The 12,433-nt window shown below is 42.6% G+C and overlaps 1 protein-coding gene across 1 annotated transcript in view; it reads left to right on the forward strand.

Annotated features, from left to right (window-relative positions):
* The window catches only part of LOC121949058 (contactin-associated protein-like 5), a 362,843-nt gene that overhangs the window by 273,768 nt on the left and 76,642 nt on the right, over nt 1–12,433 (forward strand). The window contains exon 12 of the mRNA XM_088082827.1: nt 4,163–4,282. Within this exon, the coding sequence (XP_087938953.1) occupies nt 4,163–4,282 (120 nt within the window). The remainder of the gene's footprint in view (nt 1–4,162; nt 4,283–12,433) is intronic.

Genomic DNA, 12,433 nt, shown 5'->3' on the forward strand with positions numbered 1-12,433 from the left:
GAACGGTGAATTAGAATTTAGAAGTTTGGCATTAAAGCTTCGCTATGCGACATCAACTCTGATCACTAGAAAATGTTATTCTGCCTACTTTTGTCGACTTGATTAGACTTCTCCGGGGAGGTCCAGGTCCTCGCGTCACTTTAGGGGAGAGCTGCGGCGCATCTTCCAGACGAGGTGACCCGCTGAAAGGCGGCGGCGGCCGGGCAGGTGGAGTCAGTGTGCGGCGGTCTTTAACTGGCCTCGGTGTTCACCTCAGCGAACCGGTAAAAGTCTTTAAACAAAGTCCTTAAGCAGCAGGTGTTGCTTCTAGATCCGTGGCAGAGTTGATGGCGAATCGCGGAGTGTCCTTCTCAATTAAAACTCGCAGAAATAATCAAAGTAATCCCACTGGTCTGAGGGAGTCACTTTAAATTATTAATTTGATTTTACTTAAAATGAATTACCAAAAGTGTCTTTACTGACCAAAAACTAGTATAAAGAAAAGCGTCAAAGAGATTTAAAAGAAAATGGCTTCAAAAGTTAAAGTTCAGCAAAGCTCTGGTGAGCTGTTGCGGCTCCGCTTATAAAATTGAAGAAAAGAAAAGTTGCGAGCGCGGATGCACGAGACGCACCGCGGTAAAAAGGAGCGAAGAAAAACTTCAGAAGAGAGAAGAGGAGAAGCCTTGAGAAGAGTGAGCTTAGAGAGAGAGAGAGAGAGCTCTGAGCTAACTTTAGAGAGAGTCACTCAGTTTTTATCTTTCGATTTGGGGTGTGGATGGAAGGCAGAGTTAGCGAACTTTTGCACCGAGCGATCGCACATCTGGTATAAGTTTCAAAAAGACCTAATGTAATTTAGGAGACATTTATGTCTCTGAACTTTATGACGAATTACGCGATCTAACCCGTGGTGTATAAATTCACGTATCTCCTCACCACTATAGTCTCATCACAGTAACTTCAAATGCATGTTAGGAGACCCAAAAGTAATTTGTAGCGTAACACATGATTCTGAAGATCCTTTGCTCAATTTTGTGAAATATGTGACCACACATAACATAACATTGTACCATGGATCCTAAGAAACTTGTGATTACTTAGATATAGGATTACTTTTAACATTATACAATGAATTCAAAATACGATATAACTACAAAGTTGGTTACGAGCTTACTAATAACCAAGACCACTCAAATTACATGAGATGAAAAGAATGGGAGGTGCTCCTATCTGTTTACTGAAGCATGGAGACAACCTCACCCCCAGTCACAAAGACTAGGGAAGAAGGGAAATTTTAACTTACAACCTTGGTCCAAGTCATTCTGTCAGATGTTTATCACAACACAGGGTTATATAATGGCTTTACCCAATGTTCGACCAGTTGGTTATCTCAGCAGGGGAGGCAATACAATGGTTGTTTGGTATTGCTTGGGTGATCCCAGGAGGTCGTTCAGATGCCTTACATCCTGTGGTATGCTGATGGGACCTTCGTGCTTACCTTCCACCATATGTCAGGATGGAGGGTGTCAGATACTAACACTTTCCCGTGGCTCAAAAAGGCAGAGTGTGTTTACAGGCATCCCCAGGGAGTATAAGTTAAGTTAATTAACAACCCCCTGTTGGATGTTTTGGGTTCGTAAAACAGTGTCTCTTGACGTGTCCCCCACTTGCCCAGGGGACATTGAGCTCTGGAGTTCCTCAGAGGGACAAATGTAATGACCACGCCAAGGCAGTCCACTACACTCTGCATCTCATCCCCGTCCTGTTTATTCTGGGTCTATTTGGTGTGTTGAAAGAGTTGAAAAGAAATTAGATAATTGAGCCAAACGGAAGAGGATTACAGCATTTCCAAAAAGTGCTGGATGACATGGCCAAAAAAGTTGTCACAATAAAAATGTTCATGTCAGTTGACATTGATGATGAACACTCAATCAACAGTAAATCTCAAATTATTATTTATTTCAACTCTAAAGGCCAATTTTTGCTCCTGGGTGGGTGTTGCAGAAGTAAGACTATTCTAAAATGTATTGCCAGAACATGAAAAACATTTATCAAACAGAAACATTTCATTAATCTGAGGGAGACTGAAAGTTATCATAATCATAAGCAGACAAAGAAATCTTAATTCTGGTCATCAGGTTGTCGAACATTTTAAGGTTTTGTTAGTGTTTTAACCTACAATGTCAAACAAATAGTCCAAATCTGAACCAGAGTCAGTATTTCCAGTGCAAGTTTGAAAAGTTCAGTATATCATTTTTGTCACTCAGTCTTTATAGCGGAATAATAACAAAGGATGGATGATGACATTGTGAAGAAGTTTGGAATGATTTATTACAGATGATTTATTACAGTCTATTATACTCACTCGCCACTTTATTAGGTACACCTGTTCAACTGCTTGTTAAAGTCAGAAGTTCTAATCAGCCACTCACATGACTCAGTGCCATTAGGAATGTAGACATGATCAGAATGATCTGCTGAGGTCCAAACTGAGCATCAAAATGGGGATGAAGAGTGATTTAAGTGACTTTGAATGTGGCATGGCTGTTGGTGCCAGAATATTTCAGCAGCTGCTGATCTACAGGGATTTTCAACGCACAACAATCTCCAGGGTTTACAGAGTCCAAAAACAGAAACTATCCAGTGAGCGGCAGTTCTCTGGGTGAAAATGCTTTGTTGATGCCAAAGGTCAGAGGAGAATGGCCAGACTGGTTTAAGCTGGCAGAAAGGCAACAGTAAGTCAAATAACCACTTGTTACAGCTGAGGTCAGCAGAAGAATCTCTGAACGCACAACCTGTGGAACCTTGAAGCAGATGGACTACAGCAGTAGAAGACCACATTGTGGTGCTACTTCTGTCAGCTAAGAACAGGAAACTGAGGCTACAATTCACACAGGCTCACCAAACTTGGACAAAAGAAGATTGGAGAAATGTTGCCTTGTCTGATCAGTCTCAATTTCCGCTGCGATTTTCAGATGGCAGGGTCAAAACTTGGCGTAAACAACCAGAAAGCATAGATCCATCCTGTCTTATATTAAAGGTTCAGGCTGCTGCTGCTGGTGTTATGGTGTAGGGAAGATTTTCCTGGCACACTTGGGGCCCCTTAGTACCGACTGAGCAACGTTTCAATGCCACAGCGTACTGGAGTATTGTTGCTAACCATGTCCATCCCTTTATGACCACAGTGTACCATCTTCTAAAGTGCCTGGTTTGCTCAGGTAGAAATCATTTTCAAAGACAAAGAAATGCGTTAAAGTTTAAGTCATTTTACATTTAGTCCTGTTTATTCATGTTATGTCTCTTCATTAGTTACAAAAACCCAGAGCCCAGTGCTGTCATCTGTGCTCACAACAATCCCATGTCCCTGATGTTCCTAATCTGTTTTGATGTTACCATAGGGGGTAGAGACCAATACTTAGTAAGCCTGGCTTTTCCTTTGTTTCTAGTAGTAATGATAACCTGGTGCTTATCATGATAACTAACAGCAAATATGTGGAAACACTCAAAAGCAGAAACAGGAGTAGCCGCAAAATCAACACAGCAGCAGTTTACTCAGATAATCTAAAGCACTTTATTTGGAGATCATAGTAATGTGAGCACAGCTGAAAAGTCAGTAATAATCCCTGATTACACAGGAAAACTGTAGACACACAAAAGGACAGCAAATGCAGAGATGAAAATGAAGGCTAATACAACTTAAGGAAAACCACAGCTTCAAAAACAGTCACCTTTAAATATCTCCACACTGACACAAACATGTTGGACGTTTTTCCCCTTGGTGTCAGTTCTTGACATCACCTTTATATTCCACGTGGATCCGTCTGTTAGGTTGTGTGTGAACTTCCTGTGCCTCCAGAATGCCGATATGCTGTTTAAATGGAGGGAGAAGCAGCCGTCCTCACATGTCGGAGGGAACGTGACAGAAAAAAAAATACCTCCTGAATTAAAAACAGGCTCTTCTCTTCCAACTTTGTTAATCAATTCGTTTTGCCTTTACATTCTTTTTTTTTTTACAGAGAAAAAAATAGAAAAAATGAAATATTTTTAAATTGGCTGTAGAGAACCCATTTTGGGAATGTCTCCCAATTTACTACATCATTGACAGAGAGACCTTGATCAGGTGACGATGTTTTTGCCTCATCACTGTTTTTCTTCATGAAGAATAAAGTGAGTCCTTTCTTTCCAGCCATCTATGAGTCATCCTGCAATGCCTACAAGCTGATTGGAAGCTCCTCTGGCTTCTACTCCATTGATCCAGATGGGAGTGGCCCCCTGGGGCCCGCACAGGTCTACTGCAACATGACAGGTGAGTTCAGTGGACTGAACCATCTTGTCACCTTTACAATGTGAGAGTTTCCCCAGGGACTGTGCTCCCAGCTCAGAGTCAAGTCTCTCACAGATCACAGTGTATCGACCAGCAGAGCTGACACTTCACTGTCTATTGAAAAATCATGAAGGTCACTTGATATGCTTCCTTCTGACTGTCCCTGATGGTTTTGAACTTCATTTGTGTAACATCAATGTGTTTGTAAAGGTCAATGTGTATGTTCTGAAAAATCATCATTTAAACTAGATTGTTGTTTTTCTAAACACTCTGCCAGCAGGCAAAGCTTCTCCTCAGTCTGTTGGCTCTGAGTTTTTCATTATAAACACAGAAAGAGTTTCCCCTCACTATGATCTGTGCATGGCCACAGACCTTCAGCGACACAAGGCAAACATAGAACATTTACACATAAATTCTAGTGATTAACACTGATACGGACACTGGTGCACTTCAGAGAGATATAGGGGTACACTTCATGTCAAACTAATTTTGACAGGTGTGACGAATCGTCTTCCAATGATATGTCGCCACGTCATCATGTCCCCTCCCCTTTCCCCGCCCCCTTTTCCCATTGGCCGTTCCCTTTTTCCCACGCTTTCCCCGCCCATTTTTCCCATGGTACCCCCCTGCCATAACCTAACCAATGAGAAGCGAGTAAGCGCGTGAAGTCTTTGGAGAGACGAATAAATGGTGCGGCTTTGCGGTATTGTTGTGTACAGTGTACAGATCTTGAGAGAAAGACAGGATTTGAAGAAAACAGGAAACTAAAAGCTAAAAAAAAAAAAAAAAAAAAAATAGCGTATGAATTTATAAAAGCAGTTTTAACGAACATGTGTAACTTGACGAAAGCGCAGTATAGCAACTTTTTGTTTTATCCTCTGGACCGTACGGATGAGCCTAAGGTTAGAAGAAACATGGTGGAGGATCTAGACCGTTTGCACATGGCCGAGTTCCTGATTACATTTTTTACTGATCGTGGGGCTATGGAGGTGGCTGCGCAGACGTTGAATGCCATCGGTTGCAACTATCAAGCGCAGCTGATTAGGATGGAAGATTTGAAGTGGAAAAGGAAGGAAGATGAGTGGACGTCCGGGGTGGAGAGTCAGATGCATAGTAAATGGAAAGAGTAAGTATTTGTTCATTCAAACTCTTTAAGACAAACCAATGAGAGAGGAGGGGGTGGGGTTAAAGATGAGCCTATGAGAACAGTGGGGAGGTGTTTGGAGATGTTGAGAAGCGGATAAAAAAGGGGTTTCTGTTCATTCTTTCATTTTACTTTGTACTCAGCATGGATCCGCAAATACTGGAATCGGTTCGAATGGACGACGCGGTTTCTAGACCGTTGGATGAAGATGAGGAGCAGCCTGCCAATTGGTCCTCGTCGTTGCTCAGTCATACGCCTGTAACGGTCTATCAAGACGTTACTGAGGTACCGGGCGCTCCAAAGAAGAAGAGGTGTCTGATGTGTCTGTGCCGTACCCAGATGCCTTCGTCAGGAGCTCTGCATGAAGAATGGTCTTTACGACCACGGATGTCTGGATCCTGGGGTTATGTGTTCAAGTACGAGGTGGGCGAGTTGTGTTTGTACCAGTTGGGTGATGGGGAAAGTATGAGTCCTTCAACCAACATGACAGTGTTGACCGTCGAGGATTGGGCGGTGATGAAGACGATGTTAAGGATGGCGATTTCTACGAACAACAAAGATGTGAGTGTGGAGAAGCGTGATGAAGAGGATGCGTCTGATAAAGAGAACGTGGATGTTGATGCGCCGGGGGTGTCTGATAAAGAGAACGAGGATGTCGCTGAGATGATGTCTGAGACAGGGTATGGTTCAGAGGAGGAGAAGGAGGAGGAAGAGGAGGAGGAAAAGGGGGAGGAAGAGGATGATGAAGATTTTTCAACGCGGGAGATGGGGAAGAGACTGCGTAGTGAGAGTGAGAGTGCCAGTGAGACTCCTGTTTGGGTAAAGCGTCCGAGGATGGGCATTCAGTTTAACGACAACGAACTGTCTAAGACGAAAATCATCTTGGGGTCATTGTGGCAATCCAAAACCACACTCACAGGCAAATGGATGACTCATGCCAGCGTGCGTTCAGACAATCCTGAAGGGAGGAGATCGGCCTATATTTTTGTTTTGGAGAGATTTAATCCCGACTGCGGACTATTCCGCACCGTTTTGGTCATACCTGCGACAGAATGGCTCGACAGGATGCTGGAGATAAAGGAGAGGATTTCATCCCTTTTTCAGAGTTGTCGCATTTGGAAAGAAGCGGTGGTGGTGAGAAACTCTAAAGTTTTGAGCCCTTTATTTTCACTGAGAGAAAAAACTCATACTTCCGAACCACGCCTTCCACTTTCAAGCCACACCCTCTTTCTGGTTTTATAAAGAACGTGGTCATTGTCGAGGCAGTGTTTGAGATGGACAGCACTGGACAGAAGCACTCCCTCCGTCTCATGGCGCTCTTCCGTTCTTCTTCTTTTTCCGAATTTACTTATCTCGGCTCAATGGACTCTACAAGCTTAAGTCTACAGACTTCTGACGAAGTCGGGAAGGACGAGCAGACTTCTGCCGAGGTCGGGAAGGACGAGCAGACTTCTGTGGAGGTTGGGGAGGACGAGCACATGATGCCTGAGACGCCCCCGTGTTCGGAGAAGGAGGAAGAGGAAGAGGAGGAGGAGGACAAAATTGAGGAGGACAAAAACAATGAGGACGCTGTTGATGGATGGATGGCTGATTGGGTCGTTGATACCATAAATCTGCCGTTTATCATTTGCTCAACCTGACTATTCGCAAGTACCGCATCGATCAGTGCTATGGGTGTATGATCAATCATCCTAGCCAGAGACAGCACGAATGCTTGGAGGTGTTGGAGGATGATTTTTTTCTGGAACACTATCACCATTTAAAGAAAAGACTCATCACCCCTCGCTTTATTTCTTCCATTCAATGTTTGTTGATGAACCAACAAGTCCACATGACTGATTTCAGAGTCCAGGCCATGGCAGAGACTCTCCTGCATGAGTTGAGATCGGTCAAGAAGATCTACGCCACTTTCTCTGATATGTACGAAAATCTGACTAAACAGGATCCAGCAATCATCGGTGACTGTTTTTCCGGAGCTTGTTAAACCGAAATGAACTTTGGGAAACTTTAGGATTTTGGAAAACAAAAAAAAAACAAACAAAAAAATAATAATAATAATAATAATTTAATCATGTAATCGGTTTGTAACTTGATTTCTAGAGTTTGTCACTTTTTTTTATTTTTTTTTTAAAAAAAAAGTTTTTTAATCATGTAACCGAGTTTTTTTTCAATCATGTAACCGAATGTTTTTTAATCATGTAATCCGTTTGTAACTTGATTTCTAGAGTTTGTAACTTTTTTTTATTTAAAAAAAAAAAAAAAGTTTTTTAATCATGTAACCGAGTGGGGTTTTTTTTTCAATCATGTAACCGAATGTTTTTTAAATCATGTAATCCGTTTGTCACTCACGGACGTATTCGTAACAATTAAAAATAAAATATGTAAGTAAAACGTGTCTGTTTTATGTCTTTTTTAAAAGGTTTAAAAGTTAGCTCACACAGAGCATTAGAGCAGATGGTGTTTGAAGAGAAACAGAGTCTTTGTAACAAAACCGTTAAAACAATTTCAAGCCGACCTGTGCAACATGCAAGCCTTGGCTGAACATAATGACGGGTTCAATTATTTATTGACCGTTATAGACGTATTTTCAAAAAAAGCCTATGCACGCGTCTTGAAGAAGAAGACGGCTGCTGAAGTGGTTAAAGCTTTCGAATCTGTGTTACTAGAGAGTCAAATACCTGAAAAGCTACAAACAGACGCTGGCAAAGAATTTTTCAACAAGAGTTTTGAGGCTCTGATGCGGAAATACGGTATCGTACATTTTAAGACGGCGAGCAACTTAAAGGCCTCGGTGGTGGAGAGATTTAATCGTACGTTAAAAATGAGAATGTGGAGATATTTTATGGCCCACAACACCAGACATTACCTCGAGGTCTTACCCGACCTGCTGAGCAGCTACAACAACAGTTACCATAAAAGTATAAAAATGACTCCTATGGAGGTGACCTTTGAGAATGCCGTTCAAGCGTTTCATAACCTGTACGGTACAATCTCCTCGCGTCATAAAATAAAGATGAAATTTAAGAAAGGGGATCTGATAAGAATATCCAAGTTGAGAGGAGTGTTTGATAAAAAATATGAACAGAGTTTTACGGATGAAGTGTTTACAGTGACGCGTAGCATTCCACGCACACCTCCTGTATACAAACTCCAAGATTATGACGGGGAACCTATCGAGGGCTCCTTTTATGAACCCGAGCTGCAGAAAGTAACAATGAGAGGCGACAGATTGTTTCACGTGGAGAAAATCTTAAAACGACAGAGATGCGAAAAACAGTTTTTTGTAAAATGGAAAAACTGGCCGAAGGAGTTCAACAGCTGGCTTAAAGCCTCAGAGGTGGTTGGTATATAAAAAAAACAAAAAAACAAAACAAAAAAAACCTTATACAAAGCTTAAGGGATCATTCAGACAAAATCATAATCACAAAAATTATCATGGAGCATACCTCGTCAGAGGGGTTTTACGTGACCCTACCTTCGAACGCTAGCAAGGAAATATTTAAAAATAATACCAGTAGTTGTTTCACAGTGGATTTAGCTAAACCTATTGAACTGAGTGGAGAATGGATGGTGGGTCTGTGCGAGTTCATTGGTACAATTTATCCAGGGACTTGGGCTACGTTGAACTGAACCAAACGATCAACGAACCTCAACCCTTGGTGAGTGTTAAATTCGTTCGAGGAGGAGGGTATTACCAGCGTCCTAAAGATCTCCTGGATCAGTTGGTCCCGGCGGTCAAAAAGTACGACCCCTCCTTCGAAGCTTCTTTCAACAATTTGACCAAATGCCTGGATGTCAAAGGCAAAGGCCGATATAAAATCTGAGCCTATCCCCCTCTGGCTTATATGTTGGGAATAAAAGTCAACGAATGGTGGACTCTGTCAGGGCGCTCTAGTCCCTACCCCTGCGACTTGAACACCGGCACTTATAGCCTCTTCCTCTACACCGACTGCGTCCAGTTTCAAACGGTCGGTGATAGCTATTCACCCCTGCTGGGTGTAGTGAACGTGAAAGGCGAATTCGGAGACGTGGTCAGTCTCAGGTATAATAAGGTGCATTACCTGCCTGTTTCGAAAAACTACCTCAAAACCATCCACATTGAAATTAAAACGAAATCGCAACAAGTACATGGACTTTGTTTACGGGAAAACGATCGTCAAGCTGCACTTCAAACCCGTTCAGCGTTCTCTGCCGGTTCAATAAAAAGATGGCTACGCTACGCCTCAAAGAGGATCCTCATCGTTTTGTCAGATATTATGAAAGTCAAGCAGGAGGGTCTCTACCCGGTTTTTACTGAGTCCCGGTCATGTACGGGAGAGGTATAGGTTCTATCTTTTCAAAATTGTTTCGTTTCGTATCTCCTCTACTGAAGACGGGTTTTGCCGTGGCAAAACCTCATCTTAAAACAGCCGCCACAAACATAGCGGCCGACGCAGTCAAAAGACTGATGGGAAAACTGACAGAACAGAAAAATCAAGAGGGCTCGGGAGGTATTATGGTCTTATCTCGTAGGACGAAGAAACACCCACCGGGCGATAGTTTTTTCCTCTAAAAAACGAGCAAAACGTAAAAGAGGCAAATCAGTCAAGGGTGACAGTGTCGAGAGAAGGAAGTCTGCTCAGAGCTCCGATATCTTTTAAGAACTTTTTAAGAAGGAAGAAAGAAAAGCATGGCTCTTTTACACCAGAAATCACCCGAGTGCACCCTGGCTGAACTGGATCTATTTTCTGCTCCTATGACACAACTATCCATAGAGGATTAAAAATATCAAGAATGTCAACCCCTCTCAGCGCTGAGTGACAACTCTCCCATCGAATTCTTCATCCCTGGAGACGGTGAAAAGTATCTTGATCTGAACGATACCTTGCTACATCTCAGAGTGAAATTACAGAGAAGGATGGAGCCGAGATCCCCGCTGATACGGCCGTAGGACTCATTAATTATCCTCTGAATAAGATTTTCAGCCAATGCGACGTTATTCTGGGAGATAGATTGATTTCACAGTCCAGTTCCACACATCCTTACAGAGCCATGATCGAGACTCTGCTCTAACCCTAACCCTAACCCTAACCCTCTACCCCCTCTCACGCGTTACATTGAAAACCTACTCCATCCCTGAGAATTCCAGGATCTGTAACCAAGAGAACCTCTTTCTCGGAGCGATCCCCAAATACGTCGTTCTCGGCATGGTTCACCACGACGCCTTCACAGGCAGGAGGGAACTGTCACCCTTTAATTTCAAACATTACGATATGGAGTACCTGGCGCTCTGTCAGGATGGCCGACAGATTCCTGCTAAAGCCTTTCAACCCCAGTTTGATAGAGGGAATTCATTCAGAGAGTTTTACCACATGTTTACAGCCACGGGGAGACACCTCAAAGATTTACCTCTGAGTATCGATCGCAGGGAATTTAATGAGGGGTATGCTCTGTTTGCTTTCAATCTCGAACCGACCGATGACACAGATGCCCTGTCTCCCATTTCCAACGGAAATTTGAGGCTGGAGATGAGATTCAGGGTTCCCCTGCCTCAGACCACCACACTCATCGTCTGTGCTTGTTACAATTCCATTCTGGAGATCAATGCTAAAAGACAGGTGCTGGTGGATTATTATTAAAATAAAATAAACTGAAATGGATAATCGTCAGCTGGAACATCTTTTGCATCAACTGCTGGGAGATGTATTCTGCGGGGTGTGGGCTTCTGACCAGCTGCCCTTACTGAATCCTGAGTTTCGAGCTCCCGCCTACTTCATCGTCAACACTCATCCCTCACACCTGCCTGGAGAACACTGGTTAGCTCTGACTCTGGAACAGGACGGCTCTGCCACCTTTTTTGACTGTTACGGACACCCCCCTGATTTTCCACACTACCCCTCCAGCATCTTGGAGTTTCTGGAAAATCGTTCAGAGAAAATACTGCACCATGACCATCAGCTTCAACACCCTCTGTCCATTGTTTGCGGGCAGCATTGTGTTTTTTATCTCTGCCATAGGGCCTGCAGATTATCTTATAAAGAAATATTGTCTCTCTATGACGACGACGTCTTAAGAAACGATCGTAAGGTATCTCATTTTGTGAATAATTATCGAAGCTGCCTGGCTCGACGTCAAAGAGGTCTGAATTTTCATCACGGGGCCTGCTCTTTACAAATGTTTAGAGATGTGTGTAAAACGCTTGTAAAACGCATGTAGAACGCATGTAAAAAAAAAATCAAAGAACAATAAACATTTTAACGAAAAACATTTTTTTATTTATTTATTCTGCAGAAACGTATACCACTGTGTGTCTGTGTGTGTGTGTGTGTGTGTGTGTGTGTGTGTGTGTGTGTGAAATGAAACAGTAAAAAAATTTCTTTTGAAATCAATCCAACGTCATCCATCTGGGGATAAAATTATTCTTCTCTTTGAACATAGACGAGGTGTTTTTTCTCCAAATTCCTCATCATCTTTATCTTCGATCGTTTTGAGACGCCTGTATTGCTCGCGTGCAAAACGGTTACTGAAAAGGAGAGAAGTTGTTGTCTCCAAGAAGTTAACTGGTGTAGAGTGGCAAGGAGTATGGTGTGTGTCCCCGTTAAAGAACACGGATACAGATGTCCAGTTTAGATATGAGAACCTTTATTGGCTACTGTAATAACAATACAACATAACGATCAGTATCACACACACATGAATGATACACACGTAATAAAGTAACTCTGAATGTAAAGGACTGTATTTGGTATATGATAGAAATTGTATAATGAAAACATATCACCTCCTGAGGCACGCAGCACACATGGCGAGAATTAGCATTAGCTAATGCACAGGCAAACTCTCCATTAACAATATAGCATTTTCTAACTGGTACAGTGAAGCGTCATAATAACCAGGCACACCTTCTGGCATTCAGGGAAGAGACGCAATAAACCACTCGGATGTACAGGTGAATATTTGGAACAGAAACCCTTTTTATCCCTATCTGCAGCTGCAGCAGGAGGAGAACT

The sequence above is a fragment of the Plectropomus leopardus genome, chromosome 10, assembly GCF_026936395.1.
Source record: "Plectropomus leopardus strain MGB_pleo_1.0 chromosome 10, ASM2693639v1, whole genome shotgun sequence".
Lineage (NCBI taxonomy): Eukaryota > Metazoa > Chordata > Actinopteri > Perciformes > Serranidae > Plectropomus > Plectropomus leopardus.